At 42.8% G+C, this 26,215-nt stretch overlaps 1 protein-coding gene across 2 annotated transcripts; it reads right to left on the reverse strand.

The window, feature by feature from the left end:
* Positions 1 to 346: 346 nt before the first annotated feature.
* On the reverse strand, positions 347 to 24,305 carry LOC115129372 (nuclear factor NF-kappa-B p105 subunit-like). 2 transcript variants are annotated; one of them, XM_029659632.2, is made up of 24 exons: positions 23,988 to 24,305; positions 23,361 to 23,401; positions 22,997 to 23,072; positions 21,628 to 21,674; positions 21,377 to 21,475; positions 14,862 to 15,010; positions 12,087 to 12,250; positions 10,467 to 10,625; positions 9,547 to 9,651; positions 8,331 to 8,422; positions 8,092 to 8,230; positions 7,802 to 7,930; positions 7,533 to 7,631; positions 7,270 to 7,437; positions 6,981 to 7,122; positions 6,664 to 6,778; positions 6,342 to 6,543; positions 6,107 to 6,276; positions 5,788 to 5,890; positions 5,508 to 5,641; positions 5,204 to 5,273; positions 4,907 to 5,073; positions 1,910 to 2,048; positions 347 to 1,789 (listed from the first exon to the last, which is right to left on the reverse strand). In XM_029659632.2, exons 2-24 carry the CDS (start codon positions 23,394 to 23,396, stop codon positions 1,710 to 1,712), a joined length of 2,784 nt encoding a protein of 927 aa, XP_029515492.2. In that variant the 5' UTR covers positions 23,397 to 23,401; positions 23,988 to 24,305; the 3' UTR covers positions 347 to 1,709. The 2 variants fall into 2 exon arrangements, with proteins under 2 accessions (XP_029515492.2, XP_029515493.2); XM_029659633.2 differs by having other exon boundaries at positions 23,361 to 23,421.
* Positions 24,306 to 26,215: the final 1,910 nt, after the last annotated feature.

The raw sequence follows: 26,215 nt of genomic DNA on the forward strand, positions 1-26,215 counted from the left end.
GCCTCTGGGAATGCTGAGAAGCCCTCAACTGTGGGGTTATTTATAGGCCCCCCATGACTGACTAGAGCAGCTATGGACCTTACGATGTAGTAGCCATGTATTTTCCTAGACTCCAATACCTTAATTTAAGAAAATCTTCAGACTAAGACTGGTCAAGTCCACTTCGGTAGTGACGCACCCGGGATGCTGAATCAGAAATGGTTGACATTTACATTAAGTACACTTTATCCAGAGTGACAGATACTTGCCGTGTTGTACAAGTGTGGATATGTTTTTTCAGGCCTGTGTCCCAACTACATCACATTAACCTCACCCAATATGTAGCTACTAAAATATGGGACATGAATTGCACACCATTAACAATTTTATTAAAAAAGTATTACAATAAAACCCATTAAAAAGCAAACATTGACTGTACAAAGCTGTTTCACATGGTACAGGTATAAATATTGTAGCCCCACACAGTGATGCAGTGCCAATCCAAACTTTTGCTTGGGACAGATACACATTTTAATGTCTAAAAATGCCAGTGTTGTCAGGAAGATGTTGGAATGGCTTCAAACTTGTATGAAACAAATGTCTTTCAATCTGCTGTTGATAACATGAAATATCAATGGGGACGCTTAATACTTCATTACAAAATTGGGAAGAAAATAAGGCACCGTTCTCCAAAATCTTCACGCAGAACTCAACATGTGATAAAAAAAAAACGGACCTGCAAATTACACACAACCAGAAACAAATGGCTTCCAAAACTGAGTTTACCCCCCAACTCAATACAGATACATGGAGAAAAGCATGTCTACACAGGAATTAACTAAAGGATATCCAAAAGTGGTTTCTGTACTGTAGTCCAGGATGAGGATTGTGCTCTAACAGACATGCATAGTGGAGGATAATCCATTATACTTATAAATGACTGGTAGCACCACTTCCATAGGAAATTCTATTTGACTTTGTACACGATACAAAAAAATTGCAGGGGGGAGGTGTTAATGGTTGCTTGGTTCCAATACAAACCATTTTATCCACGTTTAGCATTTCCGGGAATCACTTTTTATGAGTGGGAGATTCATAACAATGAGCTATCCCTTTGGCAGCATACTACTGCTGTATAGGGGCAATTTTAATTTCATATAATTAATCCAAAGCGGTTTACAGTTCAAATCCATTCTGTATGGGGTCCCTGCCCTATAAATCAGGTGTTGGAAATCATTTTGCCCCGGGGCCAGATGGACTTTGCAAAGTCCCATACAAAAATATTGTTATTAGAATTGGCTGCTTGTTTGACTATGACTAAATTAACTAGTGGGAGGAGAAAATATCAGATCATATTTTGTTTCTAATTGTCAATGAATCTTTCATAAATTATTAGTTTCAAGGATTTATACTACATGCTGTTACCTTGGAAACACCTTTTCCCCTGAATAAAACCCATTCATGATGTTTATACAAACATCACATTTCAAATAGATTACTTATTATGCAAACATTATCCAAACATAACCTGCATATTATATTTACGTATACAAAACCACTTTCAAAATTTTACTGGGCCAAATAGAAAAGTGAGGATATTTAGCATGATGGGTGAGGTGTGCTTGTAGGATTCATTCCTTTCAGAGGGAAATTGTCTATAGCCTGCTTTTAGGAAGCAGAAGCTTCATGACATGGGCAGGGCCATGATATGTGATGGACCAATCTGGCGGTCACGCTGTGGAGAGCTCCACCCCACTGTCACACACTCCGCTGTCCTCCCATCCGTCCAGCTTCAGATCACACACACGTTCTGAGACACCCAGCAACACAAAGAGAGAGCGATAAGGGGGATTAAGAGCAGGGGACTTCTTATCCAAGATTATTCTATTGAAATCACATACGGTATAATGGCTGTTGTTTTTGAGCTTACCTAAGAGTTTTGTGGTGCTTTGGGGGGCTGGTGGAGCCTGTTCTGTTTCACGCAGTGCCCCCTCCAGTACTGTCAAAGCAGAGCAGTTCCCTACAGTCCTGAGTCCCTCCAAAAGGTCCTTGACCTTTCCTCCAGACACCTACAGACGGTGGCATAGAAGTGTAACATATCAAGTTGTCACGTGCACAACTACAGTTAAATGCCTTTCTTGCAAGAGCTTATCCCAACAATGGAGTAATCAATATCAGTAGTACTAAAAAATAAAGTACAACAAACGAGAAATAGAGAGCAAGAAAGTAAGTAAGGTATCTACAGGGTCAGTTCCAACACCAATGAAATACATATACATATAGGTAGATATGTATAGGGGTAAGGTGACTAGGCATCAGGATATATGACAGACAGATTAACAGCAGTGTAAATTATGATTGTGAGTGTGTAGAGTCAGTATAAATGTGTGTGTGAGAAAATGGATAGTGTGTTGGTGTGTCAGTGTGCGTGAGTGTGTAGAGTCCTGTGAGTGTGTAGAGTCCTGTGAGTGTGTAAAAATTTAAATAAAAGGGTCAACTCAGATAGTCCATGTAGCCACTTTTAACTATGTAGCAGTTTTATGGCTTGGGGATAGAAGCCGTTCAGAAGCCTGTTAGTGTCAGACTTCATGCACCGGTACCGCTTGCCGTGCAGAAGCAGAGAGAACATTATGGCTTGGGTGGCTGGATTCTAACAATTTTCTGGGCCTTCCTTTCATACTGCCTGATACCGAGGTCCTGTACGGCAGGGAGCTGAGCCGCAGTGATGTACTGGGCTGTCTGCTGTATCACAACAGGCCGAGATTGAGAGTCCCATAAGGCGGCGCACAATTAGCCCAGTGTTGTTAGGGTTTGGCCGGGGTAGGCCGTCATTGTAAGTAAGAATTTGTTCTTAACTGACTTGCCTAATTAAATAAAAAGGTTAAATAAATACAAAAGATTTTTCAAAGATTTGGACACCAAGGAACTTGAAGTTCTCGACCGGCTCAACTGCAGCCTTGTCGATGTGGATGGGGGGGTGCTCACAGCCAGTTTCCTGTAGTCCCCGATCAGCTCTTTGGTTTTACTGACGTTGAGGGAGAGGTTGTTGTCCCGGCCCGACAGATAACTGATCTCCTCCCTGTAAGCTGTCTCATCGTCGGTGATCAGACCTACCACCGTCGTGTCATCAGCAAACTCGATGATAGAGTTGGAGTTGTGCGTGGTCACCCAGTCGTGGATGAACAGGGAGTACAGGAGGGGACTAAGCACCACCCCTGTGGAGCCCCCATGTTGAGGGTCAGCGTGGCAGAGGTGATGTAGCCTACCCTCACCACCCTTGTTTAAAATGCTAGTAAAACTAAGTGCATGCTCTTCAACCGATTGCTGCCAGCACCCTCCCGACTAGCATCACTACTCTGGACGGTTCTGACTTAGAATATGTGGACAATTACAAATACCTAGGTATCCGGTTAGACTGTAAACTCTCCTTCCAGACTCACATTAAGCATCACCAATTCAAAATTAAATCTAGAATCGGCTTCCTATTTCGCAACAAAGCATCCTTCACTCACGCTGCCAAACATACCCTCGTAAAATGGACTATCCTGCCGATCCTCGACTTCGGCAATGTCATTTACAAAATAGCCTCCAACACTCTACTTAGCAAACTGGATGTAGCCTATCACAGTGCCATCCGTTTTGTCACCAAAGCCCCATTTACTACCCACCACTGCGACCTGTATGCTCTCGTTGGCCAAACCCACTGGCTCCAGGTCATCTATAAGTCTCTGCTAGGTAAAGCCCAGTCTTATCTCAGCTCACTGGTCAATATAGCAACACCCACCCGTAGCATGCGCTCCAGCAGGTATATTTCACTGGTCATCCCCAAAGCCAACACTTCCTTTGGCTGTCTTTCCTTCCAGTTCTCTGCTGCCAATGACTGGAATGAATTGCAAAAATCACTGAAGCTGGAGTCTTATATCTCCCTCTCTAACTAAGCATCAGCTGTCAGAGCAGCTTACCGATCACTGTACCTGTACACAGCCCATCTGTAAATAGCACACCCAACTACCTCATCCCCATATTATTACTTGCTCTTTTGCACCCCAGTATCTCTACTTGCACATCATCTGCACATCCATCACTCCAGTGTTAATGCTAGATTGTAATTATTTCAATTTATTGCCTTACCTCTTTATTCTTCTACATTTGCACACACTGTGCATAGATTTTTATATTGTGTTATTGACTGTATGTTTGTTTGTGTGTAACTCGGTGTTATTGTTTTTGTCGCACTGCTTTGCTTTATCTTGGCCAGGTCGCAGTTGTAAATGGGAACTTGTTCTCAACTGGCCTACCTGCTTAAATAACGGTGAAATAAATCAAAATAAAAGGAAGTCCAGGATCCAGCTGCAGAGGAAGGTGCTCTGTTCCAGGGTTCTAAGCTTGGTGATGAGCTTGGATGGGACTATGGTGTTGAATGCTGAACTGTAGTGTATGAAAAGCATTTCCACATAGGTATTCCTCTTATTTAGGTGGGTGAGGGCAGTGTGGAATGGAATTGAGGTCTCCTGAGACGTGGGGAATAAAGGCGGGGTGAAGGAGAGGTAGGACATGACCGTGAATATGCCTGCCAGCTGCTGGAATAACGCCCGGCCCGCGACCTTAAGTGTTGACCGGATTAAAGATCACGTCGGCCCCGGAGAGCGAGATCACCTAGTCCCCTGGCTCGGTGGGGGCCCTGACGCACGTCATCATTCAGCAATTGAGTCAAAATTCAATCGAAGTGTTGAAAAAAGTCCCCAAGTTTCCATGAGAACATATTCATTCACTTTCTGTTCTGATTTTAATTTAAGGTGGGAGAAATCTGACCAAGAAAGAGGACAGACTATGAAAGTGAAATTTCAATCTTACAATGGCTGTGTGACTCACAAGCCCTATATTCCCCCTCATGTCTTTGCTTTAGGTTGGGATAGTGGGTGTGTACCTCGTAGCTGTCCAGCAGCGTGCTTGCGGGGGAGGAGCTGAGTCTGAAGGCACTGTTGAGGATGCCCAGGCCCAGTATGTGTGCCAGCATCTCCCAGCCATCCTCCGGGCACTCCAGAGCCTGGCATAGTGCCCGCTTTGTGTCTGAGCCCAGGCTCTGCATGTCACCTACAGAAATATGACATCGTTGTACTCCACAATGGACAAGAACCAAGATGAGACAGCAGGAGAACCCCATGGCTTAAGCTGTAGAGATTACAATGAAGGGGCTTGTTTAAACTGAAGTGCGTGAGCCAACCTTGAGGGGGGACGAAGACGAAGGCGTTGGTCTCGGGCTTGTACTCTTTTCCATTCAAGATTTCCAACACCTAGAAGCACAAGGAAGAGAGAGAATATTTAGCGAACGTTCCAGTTGATCAAAGGTCAATTCTCAAAAATGCTTTCAATTCTTGAATTCACACACCAGTAGTTTCAAACAGTCATAAAATTACTTTCATAGTAAAAAGTGAAAGTGTGAGAAAGGACTGTAGCAATATTAGTCAGCTGAGTGACATGTGACCATAGAAGAACATTGAGGTTAATGACAAACACACGGAACCCACCTCAGGAGTGGCAGCCATGTTGAGAGGAGTTGTCCCTGGGATGTAGCCTTCGTCCTCCTCCTCTTCCTCATCCATACAGCAGTCATGCTCTCTGAAGAACAGGGGCTCAAAGTTTTCTTTGTGAGGATCGGCACCTAGACAAGAAAATATTGATAAAGTCCTTTCTGTCTTTGAGATAGGACTATATTATAAAAAGGGGCAGTTACATAGCAAACATCAAGACGGTCATCAAATTGAGACATTTGCACAAAGGGGACAGTTTGAAGAAACGTAGTCCCACCTGCAGCCATGAGGAGAGCGGTCAGCTTGACAGAGCCCCGCCCTGTGGCTGTATGGAGAGGGCTGGAACCGTTGTAGGTGCAGCAGTCCACATCAGCATTCCCCTAGGGAGAAAGAGAACACTGTCAACACACACATCTTACGCCCACGACCATCACAAGGAAAGGGCTACTTGGGTTGTGTTAGTTTGACTATACTAAACATACTCTAGGTCTCCCATCCAGGTATTGACCAGCCCCAACTCTGCTTAGTCTCAAGATGACAGCAGAAAGATGCAGGGTGGTAGGTATGGATGTAGGCAAGGCTTCTACAATATATACCTCCAGTAGCAAGCAGCCTGCCAGGGAGACGTTGTCCAGCTCAGTGGCCAGATGGAGTGCCGTGCGGCCGCAGCTCCTCTCCTGGACCTCCACACTGCCCCCGTTCACCAGGAGGTCCCTGAGGGAACACAGGCTGTTGGCAAGCACAGCCAGGTGGAGGGAGCACAGTCCTGGAGGATAAAATCAATGTCATACTCCAGTGGACTCTTCACAATGTACTGTGTGTGTGTTGTACCTGCTGTGTTGGGGAGGTCCACTAGTTCCACTATCTCTCTGTGTCTCAGTAGAAATCCCACCATACCTCCCTCCTTCTGCTGGGCGGCCAGGTGAAGAGCTGTGTTTCCGTGGCGATCACACAGAGTGACATCAGCCCCAGCCAATAAGAGGGCCTCAGCTGCCGCCTTCTGCTGTGTTATCACCGCTATGTGCAAAGGAGTCTGGTATAGAGGGATAAATATGGGGTTCTGATTTTACTACCTCAGATTTGTATTTATTTGACCTTTATTTAACTAGGAAAGTCAGTTAAGAACAAATTCTTGTCCATGTGTGTTTGTTACCTGGTAGAGGTTGTTTCTCATGTTAAGGACCTCCTCTCCAGGCAGGGCAGAGAGGACCTGGGCTAGACTCCTGACTGCGTCTGTCTGGCTGTGGATCACCCCCAGATGGAGACCACTGGAGAAACAGAGGACAGGCACAGATTGGCATGTGCTACTGGAGAAATTATGCCACATTTCAGGGCTATATATCCTATTGGCATCAATGCAGATGGACACAAAATGGAGGCAAATGAATGCAGATAGAAAAGTTTGAAAAATGCAGGGACGGTTATATTTCCATTAAAATTAGGTCTGAAGTGATGGGAGAGGGGACGTACGTGTCACCGTTCTCGTCCTGAGCAGTCATGAGCTGGCGCTGTGGAACCAGCAGGTAGCTGACGTCACCAGTGACGACGTACTGGAAGAGGGCTTCAGCCTGCCTCTCAGCAACATCCACCAGCCTGGCCACCAGCACACACTCTGTACACAAATATAAAAACAGTCATTGACTGAATACACAACACCCTGGCTTCCAACACACACGGTCACACACCCTGCAGTGGTCTGCACCCTGAGACACTGACTCACTCTGGCTAATCACTTTACAAATGTCTCGGTTGACCTCACCTCCAGTCCTGTCCCCTGGTCCTAGCTCCACACCGGCCCCGCTCTCCTCACTAGTCTCCCCAGCAGAGGCATCCTCTGACTTGGCTCGGACCCCCACCACTGCCCCTGAGGCCGGGTCATCATCCATGTCACTGTCATCACCACTGTCCTCCGCTCTGCCTTGTGGAGCTGTGTTGAGAGGGAACATGGTTTGAGCTTCATTCCTATCCTGAACTGAAACAGAATTGATCTCTAAACCCTGGAAAACAGACAGACACACTCACCATGTTTAATTCCTGCCCCGCCACCACTCATGCCAGGGGAAAAGCCAGAGTTGTAGCTGGTGCCATAATTATTGTAGGTGGAATAGCCCTGGAAGAAACCTAAAATATAATCAAAAGTTGTTATGTTAGCCTAAATAGACAAAGCTTTTGAAATGGTACTTCATCTTGTGTTTAGTACTTTTATGAGACATTACCCATTTGAAGTTGACATGGTTGACATTTATTCATTTTTGTAAAAATGAATGACATAAGAAACATGTTCGTTGTACCTCCTCCTCCACCTGTAGCGGGACCCCCCCCCCCTGGTCCCCGGTACAGGCCCCCTGCTCCACCGTGGCCGCTGTAGTCCTGGAAGTTAGGCAGGGTCTTCTGTCTCTTCCTCTGCACTTCTTCCTTATCTGAGGATGAAGACCAGGGGCAAGACGAGCAGATTGACTTGACAGAATAATGGGTTATGTTCAATTTGAAGAATGGCACAAATTACAGTGGGTTGGGATGGAGGCCAGCATGCACAAGGGGTCTCCAGAAAGTGGTCTGGGGGTGTTTCAGACCGGCTCACCTATGATCTGCGGATGGTAGGTGAAGGGCTTGGGCTCGCTCGTCTCATTGTCCGATTTACGCTTCAGCTGCACAAACACCGAGGTGGGTTTCTGGAGGTTCAGGTCTCTGTATTTAGGGGTCTTGAAAACAATGGCAAACTGTGGAGGGGGAAGAGGGTGGAGATTTTACTCATGGTTAGGTTATAGTACTGTTACAGGGGAGGAAATGGACTTCATCGGCAACTTCTGTGTCACTGACCTGTCGGTGGACATCGGTGGGGGAGAAGTCCCCAAAGGCCTCCCATGTCAGACCTGTCTCGTCATCCTCATAGAAGCGCACCTGGATGTCATCTGTCGCGACAGAGGGAAGATACACTTGTCACAACTCCACCTTCAAACTAGGAGTAAAGTAATAAACTGCCGATGTGAAAGATATTGGAGGATAATACAAGTTCACTAGAAAAAACAACACTTCTTCATTATCCAAACCAACAAGTATGTGCATAAAGCCTTCAAGTGTTGCAAGGTATCTTTCACGTGTCATCAGTCATGGAACAAAAAGGAAATGTCAACATCTTTCCAAGGAAACCAGGAAATGGTGCCCAACATCTCCAGACAGGAGTATTTGAATATCTCAGAGAAATGTTTTGACTGCATTGTACACTTCCTCGACAAGGAAACTCCGGTCTTAGGAAAGCTTCTGTGTGCGCAGGCATCTGTTCCAACCCAACACTAATACACTATTAGTGTATTAGTGTACTACCTATTTCAAAGAATCATTGAAAATCGTGGTCTTCAGTATGGATTGTTTGAATCAAGTGTGTTAGTGCTGGAAGAAAAGCCTGTAGGACAGGAATAGGAGATCACTGATTGAGTCTCAGTGAGGTAGAATTACTGGAGACTGGATATGAGGCTCTTTGTTTGGAAGTCAAACAGCAGAGCCCAACAGAGACCTGAACTTCTGTCCCAAGAGAGGATCTTTCATTCCAGGGTTGTTGACGTTCTGCCAACCGACCAATGCAGATTTTTTTAAAGGAAAACATAGCGAGAAGGACAATAGGCCACTACAACTCTCTTCCTCTTACCACATTTGCATAACAGATGGGGAATTCCCTGAGGTTGGAAAAGCAGGCCGGAGGACTTCCTTCATGAGTAGTACAGTGTGATAAATGATGATGTCACAGAGACATGTACCGGGCTGATTTTAAGAGCCAGCTAGATAACGCTTCAGACAACACGTTGACAGTTAGATCTTCATGATAAAGTTGTCTTGATAAATCACACTTCGGAGAATAGATGGTACAACCATGGCGCCTGCATCTTACACCGGTTTCACACTATCTTGATGACCCAAATGGTACCGGCTCAGATATGTTCCTTTCCAGCAACTATGGTGGATGCGTAACCATGCCAGCGCAGTACAGCTCAGCTCAAGGTTGACTCAGCTGTGGAGTGTGAAAAAGGAACTAGTGTACCTTTCTGAACCTTGTCACAGAGCAGGTAGACCTCCTCTCCTCCCGTCACACAGCCAGCTGTTCGGTCCATCCGCACTATCTTCAGGTTAGATGCATTTGGAGCTTCTGCAGACAGGACAAGGGAATAGAGAGATGGTCAAAAGGGTCAACTCAGATCTTCTGTTTAGTGCAAGCAGAATTACATTTTTATTTATTGACAGCTAATATGTAACAAAAAAAAGGTATTATTTGTGGTGCATCATCTCTATTTGATGCCTTGCAAATCCTTGAAATTGCCCTTTGTTATCAAATTTCAAACCACCATTTTGTTTCTATTCAAAATCAAGAAACCCCAGACACCCCAAATGTGAAGAAGAAAGGACTTGACATCCATAAACTGTGTGGATGCTTTCACACAGTAAAGGGCTGGCATCATGAAATGAAAAGTGGATGCCTAGTTTCAGCCTTGGAGAGGAAGCCGAGTGACAAATGTGATGTAGAGGAAGATAAACGCACAGAGCTACGCAAATGAAACCAGGGCACACAGATATGGTTTAATTTCAATACATCTGTATAACTCTGAATAAAAACCTGAATTCAGTGATACACTGCATAAAGGCACGAGAGCGGTTCTATTCATTTGTTCAAACAATAGTCCCTTCCGGAGTTTCATTAAGCTGAGGCACTTGGTCTTATAGCTACTGGGTTGCATGTAGCCTGGTATGGTGTGTTTCTATGGTGAGGTGAGGAACCTTTGTCATAAGATGTACTTAGAGAAGGGTAATAGACCACCCTTCACTGGTAATGTAAAGAATAAACAACGGTGGACAACAGAGACTTCTTATTGGGTCTTGGCTAGCTAGTTATTGTTCTGTTGGGGTCAGAGTGCACTGGAAAGCGCAGCACAAACGGCCGAGTGGCTGTGGCTGTTAGTGACTTACTGCTGTCGAAGATGGGGTCTGATATGACGGGGTCCAGTCTACGGGAGAAGCCCCCGTCACTGTCTGGGAGGAAGGCTGTGAACATGAGGCGCACCACGCTCAGGTCCATCTCTTTAGCCTGGTAGGACGCTGCGCTGCTGATCAGATTTCTCTGGTGATCTGAAAACACATACACTCACAAAGGTTGAATGAAGCAGGCAACGCATAAGTTCACATACAGTTCCTTCAGTAAGTATTCACACCCCTCGACTTTTTCTACATTTTTTTTGTTACAAAGTAGGGTTGAAATGGATGCCAACAATGTACACAAAATACTCTGTAATGTCAAAGTGGAAGGATTTATTTATTTTTTAAACAAATAAAAAATAAGACACTAAGATATCTTGATTAGATAAGTATTCACACCACTGGGTCAATACAGGTTAGAGACACCTTTGGAAGTGATTACAGCAGAGTCTTTTTGGGTAAGTCTCGAAAAGCTTTCCACACCTGGATTGTGCAACATTTGCCCATTATTCTTTTTAAAATTCTTCAAGTTGTTTGTTGATCATTGCTAGACAGACATCTTCAGGTATTGCCATAGATTTTCAAGTAGATAAGTCAAAACTGTAACTTGGCCACTCAGGAACATTCAATGTTGTCTTGGTAAGTAACTGTAGATTTGGCATTGCGTTTTAGGTTAGTGAAAAACTCCCCAGTCCTTGCCGACGACAAGCATACCCATAACATTATGTAGCCACCACCATGTTTGGAAATATTGATGTGTGTTGGATTTGCCCAAAATATAACACTTTGTATTCAGGACAAAAAGTTGAATTCCTTTGCCACATTTTTTACAGTATTACTTTAGTGCCTTGTTGCAAACAGGATGCATGTTTTGGAATATTTGTTTTATTCTGTATAGCCTTACTTCTTTTCACTGTCATTTAGGTTAGTATTTTGGAGTAACTACAATGTTGGGTGATCCATCCTCAGTTTTCTCCTATCACAGCCTGTAACTGTTTTAAAGTCACCATTGGTCACCATTGCTCTCCGGCAACTGAGTTAGGAAGGGAGCCTGTATCGTTGTAGTGACTAGATGTATTGATACACCATCCAAAGCCTAATTAACAGCTTCACCATGCGCAAAGGGATATTCAGTGTCAGCTTTTTTATATATATATATATATTTTTTTTTACCAATGCCCATCTTGAAATTCGCTACTCGACTGAGGGACCTTACAGATAATGATATGTGTGGGGTACAGAGATGGGGTATTCACATTTCTTTTTATTGCACACAGAGTCCATGCAACTTATTATGTGATTTGTTAAGCAACTATTTTAGGCTTGCCATAACAAAGAGGTTATATACTTTTAACTCAAGATATTACAGCTTTTCATTTTGAATTCATTTGTAAACATTTCTAAAATCACAATTCTAATGACAGTATAGGGTGTGGATCAGTGACACAAAAATCACAATTTAATTCATTTTATATTCAGGCTGTCACACAACTAAATGTGTAAAAAGTCAGGGGATGTGAATACTTTCTGAAAGCACTGTATGCAAAACAAAAAATATTCTTTGTGCTCTGCAGAAATATAGTCATTCAGTCCATCGTCTTAAAGGTGACTGACCAGTGAGCTCTCGGGGGATGCGGAACTCTCCCTGGAAGGCGTCCATCTCGGGATGGATGACGATACCGCAGTTGTAGCCCATCCTGTAGGCCTCAGACATACGGTCCTCCAGTGTCTTACTCACGTTCTTCTTGGTCACGTGGAGGATGCCCAAGTTGGGGAAACTGTCACATGGAGATATTGATTTATATGTGGTACGTTTTTAACCCTGTACGCTTGTGGAAATAGGCCTATATGGATACCACCAAATTGAAATGTTTCTAATAGAAGAACTATGAAAAAGCATATTCATGACCATGGAAGCAATTGAAGGAGAACAATTTGAAGATTATGGGGAAAATATTAGACCAAAGGTGAGGACACAACAGTTCACCTGACAAGACAAAATTAACAGTGTAATGTTTGGATTCAATGTGCATTTTACATTTACTGTACTTTTCACAGCATTTGTAAGTGATTACAAGGATTTGAGTGAGAGGTCTAACTGGTGTCTCTAAACTGTGCACAAGGAAAGAGCCTTCAACTATAAGGTCATGTTTTTCCCTTCTTTTTTTGCTCTCCTAGCTTTGCCATTGAGGAACTGAAGCGAGCACACTTGTAGTTTTTTATTTGGAACACAGTAGTGTCCCCACCATCACAAAATTACTGTTGTTGTTTACGCAATCCAAAAACATTCCATTATAAAAATCACAATTTGGGTCAGGTGGCCATCATTTGAAAGCGTATTATATTGCCAACATGGCGAGCTAAATTATAAAATAGGATCTTACAGTGTTAGTCTTTCAAAAAGGCATTTCAAGAACATTGCAACTTTGGTGCGCATAGAAAGGACAAGACAAACAAAGGCTTGTTCTCTTCAGGACAACCCAGGCTATAACGCATGTCATCTTTCTAAATGTGGATGAAACATCATTATAAACCTTGATACTGTAAATGGCATGACTTTTCTTGATTTAAAGCATTTCCCTCAGTCAGACAACAAATGTGCAAAAGTTGCCCAATTTGCGGGAGGGACGGGGGCATCTTCTTGTCACGCGCAGTGTTCAAGTTTATAACGGCTGTCAGTCAAAAGCTCTGACATCATGTATAGCATGTTACTGTACAGCCACTGCATTCTAATTTAGGCGCTTACCAATGACAAAATCTGCCATTTCAAATAGAGGTCGACCGATTATGATTTTTCAATACCGATACCGATTATTGGAGGACCTAAAAAGCCGAAACCGATTAATCGGCCAATTTTTAATTTGTATTTTATTTGTAATAATGACAATTACAACAATACTGAATGAACACTTATTTTAACTTAATAATACATCATTAAATTCAATTTAGCCTCAAATAAATAATGAAACATGTTCAATTTGGTTTAAATAATGCAAAAACAAAGTGTTGGAGAAGAAAGTAAAAGTGCAATATGTGGTATGTAAGAAAGCTAATGTTTAAGTTCCTTGCTCAGAACATGAGAACATATGAAAGCTGGTGGTTCCTTTTAACATGAGTCTTCAATATTCCCAGGTAAGAAGTTTTAGGTTGTCGTTATTATTGTAATTATAAGACTATTTTCCTTCTATACCATTTGTATTTCATTAACCTTTGACTATTGGATGTTCTTATAGGCACTTTAGTATTGCCAGTGTAACAGTATAGCTTCCGTCCCTCTCCTCGCTCCTCCCTGTACTCGAACCAGGAACACAACGTCAACAGCAACCCTCGAAGCAGCGTTACCCATGCAGAGCAAGGGAAACAACCACAGGCTCAGAGAGAGTGACGTTTGAAACGCTATTAGCGCGCGCTAACTAGCTGGCCATTTCACTTCGGTTACACCAGCCTCATCTCGGGAGTTGATAGGCTTGAAGTCATAAACAGCGCAATGCTTGACGCACAATGAAGAGCTGCTGGCAAAACGCCCGAAAGTGCTGTTTGAATTCATGTTTACGCGCCTGCTTTTGCCTACCACCGCTGAGTCAGATACTTAGATACTTGTATGCTCAGTCAGATTATATGCAACGCTGGACACGCTAGATAATATCTAGTAATATCATCAACCATGTGTAGTTAACTAGTGATTATGATTGATTGATTGTTTTTTATAAGATAAGTTTAATGCTAGCTAGCAACTTACCTTGGCTTACTGCATTCGCGTAACAGGCAGTCTCCTTATGGAGTGCAACAAGAGAGAGGCAGGTCGTTATTGCATTGGACTAGTTAACTGTAAGATTGTATCCCCCGAGCTGACAAGGTAAAAATCTGTCGTTCTGCCCCTGAACGAGGCAGTTAACCCACCGTTCCTAGGCCGTCATTGAAAATAAGAATGTGTTCTTAACTGACTTGCCTAGTTAAATAAAGATTAAATAAAAGGTGCTAAAAAAATAAATATATATTTTTTTTAAATCGTCAAAAATCGGTGTCCAAAAATACAGATTTCCGATTGTTATGAAAACTTGAAATCGGCCCTAATTAATCCGCCATTCCGATTAATCGGTCGACCTCTAATTTCAACCTATATACAGGGTGATACAGGCTGTTAATGGGAAGGACTACGTAAACATGCAAGATATAACACCACAACGACGTACGTTCAGGTTAGATGGGGAAACCCTAAGTCAGAAATCGCATCACTACATCTCAAAGGAAGGGCCTATAATCATCTTATAAAAAGTCCTGACATGTCTGCAATGTTGTCAATAAGTAAGCATATTAAAACCTGTTGAATGCACCAGTAAGCTAGCTGGTGTGTGTGTCAGCTAGAGAGAGAATGGTGGAAACAAACACCTGATGCTGGAGTCTTTTGGCTGTAGGTCTGCGATGCAGATGCCCTTGTCACACTGCTTGCCCACCAGACTGTGAGCATGGAGGTGGGCATCTTTAGAGTTGGTCACCAGCTGTACCACCACACGTGCCAACCCCTGATAGTTAAAGATCTGCAAAGAGGGAGACAAACACTTTTTAGACCAGATATTATAACTACAGCCCCGGGAGCCAGACTGATAGTGACTCACTCTTTCATTCATTCATTCATTCATACATACATACAAGCATTGAAAAAAACAGTTGAATATGCCAGTCCAAATGGTAAACAATATCTGAGTGATGAATCGACCAAATGAAAACATGAAGGAAAGGATGGATGAAAACAGTGTTCCACATGGCTCAAGTTGACACTCAGGGTTAGGGTAGGTTGGGAACCTGTCTTCGCACACTTTTTAAATAAGTGACCAGAGTTATTTTTTATTAAACAACAGTGAAAGGTCGTGTTTTCAGTTCCTTTTAACATGAGTCTTCAATATTCCCAGGTAAGAAGTTTTAAGTTGTCGTTATTATAAGACTATTTTCCTTCTATACCATTTGTATTTCATTAACCTTTGACTATTGGATGTTCTTATAGGCACTTTAGTATTGCCAGTGTAACAGTATAGCTTCTGCCCCTCTCCTCGCTCCTCCCTGGGCTCGAACCAGCAACACCACGACAACAGCCACCATCGAAGCAGCGTTACCCATGCAGAGCAAGGGGAACAACTACTAGAAGGCTCAGAGCGAGTGACGTTTGAAACGCTATTAGCGCGCTAACTAGCTAGCCATTTCACTTCGGTTACACCAGCCTCATCTCGGGAGTTGATAGACTTGAAGTCATATGCAATGCTTGACGCACAACGAAGAGCTGCTGGCAAAACGCACGAAAGTGCTGTTTGAATGAATGTTTACGCACCTGCTTCTGCCTACCACCGCTCAGTCAGATACTTAGATACTTGTATGCTCAGTCAGATTATATGCAACGCAGGACACGCTAGATAATATCTATATAATATAATATCTATATCGATAATATCTATAATATCCCGGGGAAGGACTGCCCGTTCCATGATCTCGCCATCACGGTTGACAACTCCATTGTGTCCTCCTCCCAGAGCGCTAAGAACCTTGGCGTGATCCTGGACAACACCCTGTCGTTCTCAACTAACATCAAGGCGGTGGCCCGTTCTTGTAGGTTCATGCTCTACAACATCCGCAGAGTACGACCCTGCCTCACACAGGAAGCGGCGCAGGTCCTAATCCAGGCACTCGTCATCTCCCGTCTGGATTACTGCAACTCGCTGTTGGCTGGGCTCCCTGCCTGTGCCATTAAACCCCTACAACTCATCCAGAACGCCGCAGCCCATCTGGTGTTCAACCTTCCCAAGTTCTCTCACGTCACCCCGCTCCTCCGCTCTCTCCACTGGCTTCCAGTTGAAGCTCGCATCCGCTACAAGACCATGGTGCTTGCCTACGGAGCTGTGAGGGGAACGGCACCTCAGTACCTCCAGGCTCTGATCAGGCCCTACACCCAAACAAGGGCACTGCGTTCATCCACCTCTGGCCTGCTCGCCTCCCTACCACTGAGGAAGTACAGTTCCCGCGCAGCCCAGTCAAAACTGTTCGCTGCTCTGGCCCCCCAATGGTGGAACAAACTCCCTCACAACGCCAGGACAGCGGAGTCAATCACCACCTTCCGGAGACACCTGAAACCCCACCTCTTTCAGGAATACCTAGGATAGGATAAAGTAATCCTTCTCACCCCCTTAAAAGATTTAGATGCACTATTGTAAAGTGGCTGTTCCACTGGATGTCTTAAGGTGAACGCACCAATTTGTAAGTCGCTCTGGATAAGAGCGTCTGCTAAATGACTTAAATGTAAATGTAAATCTATTAATATCATCAACCATGTGTAGTTAACTAGTGATTATGATTGATTGATTGTTTTTTATAAGATAAGTTTAATACTAGCTAGCAACATACCTTGGGTAACTGCATTCGCGTAACAGGCAACCTCCTTGTGGAGTGCAACGAGAGAGAGGCAGGTCGTTATTGCGTTGGACTAGTTAACTGTAAGGTTGCAAGATTGGATCCTCCGAGCTGACAAGGTGAAAATCTGTCGTTCTGCCCCTGAACGAGACAGTTAACCCACCGTTCCTAGGCCGTCATTGAAAATAAGAATGTGTTCTTAACTGACTTGCCTAGTTAAATAAAAAGGTATAAAAATATATATTTTTAAATCGGCGCCCAAAAATACCGATTTCTGATTGTCATGAAAACTTGAAAATCGGCCTTATTTAATCGGCCATTCCGATTAATCGGTCGACCTCTACATCCAATCCGAAACGCCTCGGCATACCCGTCACGGAAAACCCCTCAGCAAATTGGTTAATAAGCATTACTTGGCACAAAAGGTCCCATAAAAATCTATTTTGTATTTTCCCAAATTCTGTTTTAAGATTTTATTTTCGTGGTTTGTGATTTTTTTCCAGTTTTTGTTCAGTTACTGCTGAAGCACATGTCATGACAGAGTTAGCAAAACAATCCGCACCCAATTGATAGAAATAATCCTGGATTAACATTTAATTGAGAATGTTTTTGGGGAAAGTCTGTCTACCCACAAGACGGTTATCATTATCGTCGCTAACTGGCTACATACAGATTGGTAGACAAACGCGCAACCAAACAGACAGAGGGGGGCAATATTGCTGAAATTAATTGGCAGATATTGTGTTAAATTTGGCTTTTTAAACCAACCATGGCTAACCAGGGGTGGGATAATGTCAATGTGGCTTTGATTGGATAGTAGCCAATGATAGCGTGAGCTTTGTTTGACATTTTGCGATGGAACATGTGAAAAAAATGCATGTATTTCAGAATTGATTTGCGAGCTACTCGTAGGTGGGCTGCGAGCTACTGGTAAGCTCTACCTGTTGGGAGAACCCTGCTGTAGACGAATGCCACTGAACTTGGCCTTCACTTCGCCTCTTTCTGGTTCCCCGAGACAAAATTAGCCTACAAACCAAACCAACCCAGTTCCTAGAAACAGCACGTGTTGTTAGACACAGTAGCCAGCGGGTGAACCTGAAGAACACATTTAGAATTTGCCTAGGCCTACCTAGAAAAGTCTCTAGCCTGCACTTGTCAAATGTCTCTTTCCTCAACCCTGTCCTTAACCACAGCATATACTACTGTTCAAAAGTTTGTGGTCACTTAGAAATGTCCTTGTTTTTGAAAGATTTTTTTTTTTTTGTCCATTAAAATAACATCAAATTGATCAGAAATACAGTGTAGACATTGTTACTGTTGTAAATGACTATTGTAGCTGGAAACGGCAGATTTTTTTTTAATGGAATATCTACATAGGCCCATTATCAGGGTTAGGGTAGGTTGGGAACCTGTCTTCGCACACTTCTTCATACGCCACCAGATCTATTTTCAAACAACGGCAAAAGGTCAAGTTCAACTAAAGATTCCCAGCCAATCCAAAACTCCTCGGTTTACCCGTCACGGGGAACCCCTCAGCTTACCCGTCACCAATTCTTCACAGAAAAGAGAATGTGCATTTCTCTTCAGTGATCAGATATGCATTTCATGCAGTTGAATCACTTTCTATGACACACAGACCAACGTCTCAAGAGTTCTGTTCTGACTAAAAAGAAAGCGGACATAGATAGTCTAGATCTAACAATAGAATGTAAACAACATTCTTGATCTGTCAAAGGCTGATACCATTAATTCAATACAGCAACAATGACGCATCAAATAAATGATTAACTCTGGGAGTGACTTATGTATGCTATGAGCTTATGGATATCAACATATGTAATGGACACAGGGGGGAGGTAAAGGTATGCCATCTAACCACTTTGAAATCTTACACATGCTTCCTGGTCAAAATTAATACCACACTGTAGACCAGGGTTTCCAAACTCAGTCCTGGGCTCCCTCCCCCCAACCCCCCAGGTGCACATTTTGGTTTTTGCCTTAGCAACTACAGAGATGATTCAAATAATGAAAGTTTGATGAGGAGTTGGTTATTTGAATCAACGGTGTAGTGCTAGGGAGAAAAACAAAACGTGTACCAGGGGGGACCGAGTTTGGGAAACCCTGCTGTAGACGAATGCCACTGAACTAGGCCTTCACTTCGCCTCTTTCTAGTTCCCCGAGACAGAATTGGCCTACATACAAAACCAACCCAGTTCCTAAAAACAGCCTGTGTCGTTAGGTGTAGTAGCCAGAGGGTGAGACTGAAAACACATTTTGAAGTTGTCTACCTAGAAAACAATCTCTAGCCTGCTCTTGCGCTCAAATTTATTTTTCCTCAACCCAGTCTATAGCCACAGCATATACATATCCGGCTTTCTAGAATATAAGGACTAGAATATAACTCCTCCCTTGGTTACCTATTTGGGTTATCTTACAAGGTGAAAAGTGAGGATGCAGTGAGAATGCTATTTTGTTGTCCTTGTCTTGCAGATCAGATTCAATTTAAATTGCCCCTCCAGGGATGGATGCAAGCACTGACTTGTGGAGAACTCAGACATTCTGTACTGTTGCCGCATATGAAACATTTGATCTCAATCCCAAAGGCTAGAGTATAGAGTCATATTAAAAGCTTTAGCTTCACCGTCCAAATAAATACATAGGGGAGCATGTATGTGGCACAGAAACAGAACTCATATATCAATGCACTGTGTGTCTTCTTTGTACAGATGCACAACATAGGCAGTGGGCTACATGTGCCTGCACAACCTCTAGAACAGGTTTGAGAGACAATACTTTCTTCGCTCTGAGGCAGTCGTTTCATGTCTGAGTCTGTCTGAGATCGTGGGGGCGAGCTGAAAATACTGTTTCCTGTCGGAGACGCCACTCAACAGTTCCTAGTAATTACCCCTATGACACAGGAGGAAAATCCCAAACGGCTTGAAACAAAGTAAATGGCAGGTCAGATTTATATACCCGTTTTCAAACACCTAATTTTCAAAAATGTGCTCTCAGAGTTATTGGCTCTTAGCCTGTGCAGCTAGTTCATTCATAACGACTTAATGACTAAATTACTGAATCATAAGGTCTTGACTGGCTGGCTGACTGGCTGAGTGACAGGCTCAGTTAGGAGTTTGAGTGTTACTGTCACAAAGGTTCAAATCTATTTTTTTAAAAGCAAATGAGAGGTTGCAGAAACACCTACTCCTACTACTTGAAGAAAATATGTGGAGACACGAGAAGAGGGGATTTCCCAGAGTTTATTCTGAACATAGTTCAAATTGTCTAAGATAAATTAATATTTGTGGTGTGAATGGATTTCTGTCAGGGTGGGCCTGTAAATGTTAGTTTGAAATACAAGCGGAACTGATCATAACTTTCTCCGTTTATGCATGAAAAAAACTATTCAATCTCAAACACATAAGAGACAGAAAATTCCTAGGAATCGCAAGCAGAATTCCTACTTCTGCTTGTTCAGTTGGAGGATCAAAGGAAGGGGGCCTCTCGAGTGGCGCAGGAACTACATCGCAGTGCTAGCTACGCTACTACAGATCCTGGTTCGATCCCTGGCTGTGTCGCATCCAGCCGTGACCGGGAGCCCATGAGGCAGCGCGCAATTGGCCGGTTGGGTTGTCTAGAAACTCCTGTGGCGGGCCGGGCGCAATGCACGCTGACACGGTCGCCAGGTGGACAGTGTTTCCTCCGACACGTTGATGCGGCTGGCTTCCGGGCTAAGCAAGCATTGTGTCAAGAAGCAGTGTGGCTGGTTGTGTTTCGGAGGACGCACAGCTCTCGACCTTCGCCTCTCCTGAGTCTGTAAGGGAGTTGCAGCGATGGAACAAGACTAACTACCAATTGGATACTGTCACGCCCTGGTCGAAGTATTTTGTGTTTTTCTTTATGTTTTGGTCAGGCCAGGGTGTGACATGGGTTTTTGTATGTGGTGTGTAGCTTAGTGGGATTGTAGCTTAGTGGGGTGTTCTGGGAGAGTCTATGGCTGTCTGAAGTGGTTCTCAATCAGAGGCAGGTGTTTACCGTTGTCTCTGATTGGGAACCATATTTAGGCAGCCATATTCTTTGGTTGTATTGTGGGGGATTGTCCTGTGTGTCTTGATGTCCTTGTTAGAGGTTTGTAGACACATGTATAGGCTGTTTTCGGTTTTCGTTTCGTTTATTGTTTTGTTGAGTTTGTGTGTTGATTCGTGTTAAGTTGTTTTATTAAACATGGATCGAAATCTACACGCTGCAGTTTGGTCCGACTCTCCTTCACCAGTAGAAAGCCGTTACAGATACCATGAAATTTGGGAGAAAAAGGGGTAAAAAACATGATAATAAAGGATGGAAGGAAGGAGTGAAGGACAGACAGCAGGCAATAAGAGAACAGAACGACGAAAGTAAAGGAGGGAGAAGGGAAATAACTAAGGAGAGAAAGGAAGAAGGAAGGATGGAAAGCATGAAGGAAGAAAGGAAGGAAATTATGACATAAGGAAGGACATGTTGGTGGATCTTACTCTGATATTGGGATAGGACTTTCTGTTCTTCTCACTAGAGGCCCCTGGTAGCCCGCCGTGAGAAGGTCCCTCACAGCCATAACGAAACCTGAAGCCCCGCTAGAATAGACATAGAATACCTTTAATGACACTCAACTGAACACTTTTCATTACCACTTTGAAATGTGATTAAAAATCGATTTTGGAGTCTAGCTTGTTTACGTAGCCTGTGGTGTAACTGAAAGAAGGAGCACAATGACGAAAAGGGTTACCTGTTTAGGCTGTTCAATGATTTGGAGGTAGGGCCCATCTGCTGTAACTAAGAACAAATAAACAATGTTTTACGTTAGTTTTACAGCAGGACTGGCCAACCCTCCTCCTGGAGAGCTTCTGTACTGGGTGTGCATACAGGCTTTTGTTCCAGCCCTGCTCTACCACAGCCGATTTTGTGAACTAATGAGCTGCCAGTGAGGACATTGACTAGCGGAATCAGGTGTTAGAGTGGCGCTGGAACAAAGTCCTGCACAGCCAGTAGCCTAGCTCTCCAGGACCTTCCCTCTACTAAACAAACATATTACTTTCCCCCCAGGTGCTGTGATAGAGGATGTATTTAAAGTCAGATAAGAAGCAACACTGACAAAGGGTGTGAACCTTTTAGGAATGGGGGCCAGGGCTATCGTCCGTGTCAACAAAACATCTTCTGCTCTCTGTCTCAGAACATCTTCCTCCTCAAACTACTTAGCTGAGCGAGCTTCTTCCCCTTCCTGCCTAATGTAGGGCCCGCTGCCTAAGCCACATCCTCCCACTGACATAACTTCAATCAAGAACCTCATCTGCCAAATGATGTTCGGCTTCAGATCTCTATAGAACAGACAACCTTCATCCAGACATTCAAATGTGACATTTTCCTTCAGCTCTAAGAATGGAGCATTGCACTGTCACAAGATGTCTTGATCCATACTTGTAAGATTAATGAAGTAGCTTATCGGGTATGTCCATTCATCTAGACTGCTCTTGAATATGCCAGTTCTGGGTACAGAGATGGGTATCCCCCAAGAAAGTAGTAATAAAATAGATGTATTTTATATAGCTCTTTTCATTACAAACAACAATCTCAATGTCGCTTTGAACACAAAAACAACTGTAGAGATCTTGCTGTTCACAGTTGATGGTCTTTCGCAGCTTCATATGTCTGGGCAGTTCAAAAAGGCAGAAGCAGCAGTACCTTGAACCTTATTGGCCCATTCCCACAACCACTCTGGCATAAACATCCACTACTAGTCTCACTTAAACCTTGGTTTTAAAACAGCCCTCTTCAGACCAAAGGAGAAGTGAAAGCACAGAGAAGGAGAAGTACACTTTGTCTACATTACAACTCTGGAATATCATGACATCATGAAACTGAGTTCAGAAAAACAACTTTTTCCATAAAAGAACAGAGGTGGCAAGGAAGAGCTTACTCTCTACAGTGAAAGTACTCTCCAATTTTAGGCTTTCATTAAATTACAGCTTTAGTTAGGCCCATTTCATCTCTATTTGGGTATAAAGGCCTAAACATGGGGCATATCTGAAGGGGACAGATGGGTGCAGGTAATCAATATAGCTCATAATGGGTTTATAAAGGGGGTCATGACTTCTTACCTGTCCGGAGTGAGTTGGAGTGTGACATGGGAGGGAAACTCAGGGGATCCCATAGTGGATCTATGTCAAAGTTGTACTACAAGAAAAGACAAGAGAGAATCTAATGTCAATGACAAATGTAGAAATGTATGAATAATATCTATGAAAGAGACACTGGCAAACCTATGTCAGATGAAGAGACATCTTTAGCCACCGTGTTAACCTCTCCTTTAATATGGGCTGTTGTTCTGATGTGCTATATGTTTATATAGGGAAATCGATTTCTTCTTAAAACTCAGTGACAAAAGATAAAGCCTACAATGCATATATGACAAATACAGAGATTCAGTGTCGACATTGTGTGGACATGAAACACCTAGCTTACCGGTTGGTGAGGTAGGTAAGGCTCCTCTTCTGCCATTGTGTCTGAGAGAGAAGACAAAGACCTTGAGAAAAGTAATGGCTTATAAAGCAATAGTGCACATATGGATATTACATACAGTTATATCAAATTACTTACCGGAATTAAAGATATCATTGATTTCCTGCATCTGACCCAATCTCAAATGTGGCCTGATTAAACAGTTCTCGTTACATTTGGATTTGCTACTGGTAATGCTCTGTGCATAAACCACTTAGCTAACTAGCCAGTTCAAGTTTAATAGCTAACTAAAACAAGTGTCATGATAAGAGAGGGTGTTGCTTTAGCTAATTTAAGTACATTTTCCAATAGCCCCATAATGACTAAATAAAGAAGGGCAAACTGGCTTTATTGGCTTTACTTAGCGAACTACTTCATTGTTTGATTGTGGCTAGCAAACATGCTAGTCGATTATACTATTTTAGTTGGCTAGCATACATGCTAACTGGCTAATAAAGAGGAAGTGGACAAGGCTAGCTACCTAACTGACTTGGTAGCAAAGTTATACCAGCTAACGGTAGCTAAGCTAACTATCAATATACTTTCTAACTTAGTTACTCATTTAATTGAAACATTGTAGCCAATGCTTACCTTCGGTCACAAATGTGATTCCTACATCAACATGAAAGTCCAAGGCAATGGCAGTCCCAATCCAATCAGTTGAGTCGAGTTTTGCACATTATTGCGCCATGCTTGCGACCTGAACTCATTTGACCTAATCAAACATGGACAGTATCTATGGTAAATTGTTCATATTACACACAACTAAATATGTCGGTACTAGCTAACAAAGGACATCGACTTATATAGTTGTTCAGACACTTGACTTCCCCACTAGAAATTTCACTGCGGTCAAGTGAGCCGACACTCGCAAATCGCAGCTAAGCCACCTGCGTTTGACTTTACTCCTGAATTTCGATGCGCGAATACGCAACACTTTAGGGTATCACGTGTTTTCTGAAACTGAGTAAGACGCACTTTCATGCACAGATGGAGACGATAGCTACAAATCATTCCAAGCAAACCGTTTGAAGCACACGTATTTAATCTTCCATAATCAAAATTATAACATTTCTCGCTTTATCAAAACTTTCTTTGATATTCCGGGTAGAGTATGGCTGCATAAGCTGCAGTAGCCTAGCGTGTGTGCTGTTTAACAAATGTTAAATTGTGAAAGCAAGATGTGTTTACAGTCATGACATACAAACACAGTACACACACACACACACACACACACACACACACAGTTTCACAGCAAATTCTTCATTAAAGAGAGTTTAGAATTGTGTTTAAAGTGTTAAATAACTACATGTGTTTGATCTATCCTCAACAAAATGGTATCTTTATAAACCATACAAGGCCCATACTATGCCAGCTACAAGATTGGAAAAATACATTTACTGTATATTACAGTGACATTATTTTGAATTTCTAATTCAATTTTAACACAGTAAATATGGATGGTAAACATTTTGTGACGAGTGTCACTAGTATATCACTAATACAGTGTGATTAACATGGCGCACCATTGCTTCCTTGTGATATTGGGGGAGAATTTGAAGAAGGTGAGAAGAAAGGAGGATATACACCATTGAAGCCAATTAACAGAAGAGGAGCAGAAGAGACTCCAACCTGACCGCTGGAAGCGAGAACCAACTCACTGTACAGGCTTAGATTTGTTTTCAAGCTATAACATATATAATTTCATTAAATGAATAAAAAATCGTTACAAATATTTAAATTAAGTCAGTCAAAAATGATTATTGATCAACTAGTAGCACACGTGACAACATTTTTACCATCCATTTTTACTGTGTTACAGTTGAATTAGAATCCCTCAAAGTTCACGATAATAGGACAAGTATTTTCCCATCTTGGAACTGGCATAATATGAGCATGTTATGCTTTGCGATATTGATGACAATGGATGATTGATCCATTAGTGGCTCACATGTGACAAAACATCTTTAAAAGGGCATAATATGGGCATCGTATGGTATGCAACAGTCATCATACTGGATTCATTATCTACTAGTGGCTCACATCTCAAAATATGTTTACCAGACATTTTGTCTGTGGAAAACTTGAGTTACATACCCTCAAAAGTTCACTTTAATATACTGAGTATACAAAACATTTCCATGACATAGACTGACCAGGTGAATCCAGGTGAAAACTATGATCCCTTATTTATGTCACGTGTTAAATCCACTTCACTCAGTGTAGATGAAGGGCATGAGACAGGTTAAAGAAGGATTTTTGTGTATGTGTGCGGGGTGAATGGGCAAGACAAAAGATGTATGTGCCTTTGAACGGGATATGGTAGTAGGTGCCAGGCGCACCGGTTTGAGTGTATCAAGAACTGCAACGCTGTTGGGTTTTTCACTCTCAAACAGTTTCCCGTGTGTATCAAGAATGGTCGACCACCCAAAGGACATCCAGCCGACTTGACACAACCGTGGGAAGCATTGGAGTCAACATTGGCCAGCATCCCTGTGGAACGCTTTCAACACCTTGTAGAGTCCATGCCACGACGAATGATTCTGAGGGCAAATGTGGGTGCATCGATATTAGAAAGGTGTTCCTAATGTTTTGTACACTCCGTGTAGAATAACCAATTATTTAACCAATATTTTAAACTTTCATAAAATGATCTACTAGTGTCACACATAAAAAAGAAAAAAAAAGTATACCAGCCATTCTTACAGCTATTTTCTATATTTGTTTTACAAAGGCTTCATCAAAGTTCACTGTAATATAACTATACTGAGAAAAAATATAAACACAACATGTAAAGTGTTGGTCCCATGTTTCATGAG

Source organism: Oncorhynchus nerka, linkage group LG5 (genome assembly GCF_034236695.1).
Source record: "Oncorhynchus nerka isolate Pitt River linkage group LG5, Oner_Uvic_2.0, whole genome shotgun sequence".
Classification (NCBI taxonomy): Eukaryota; Metazoa; Chordata; class Actinopteri; order Salmoniformes; family Salmonidae; genus Oncorhynchus; species Oncorhynchus nerka.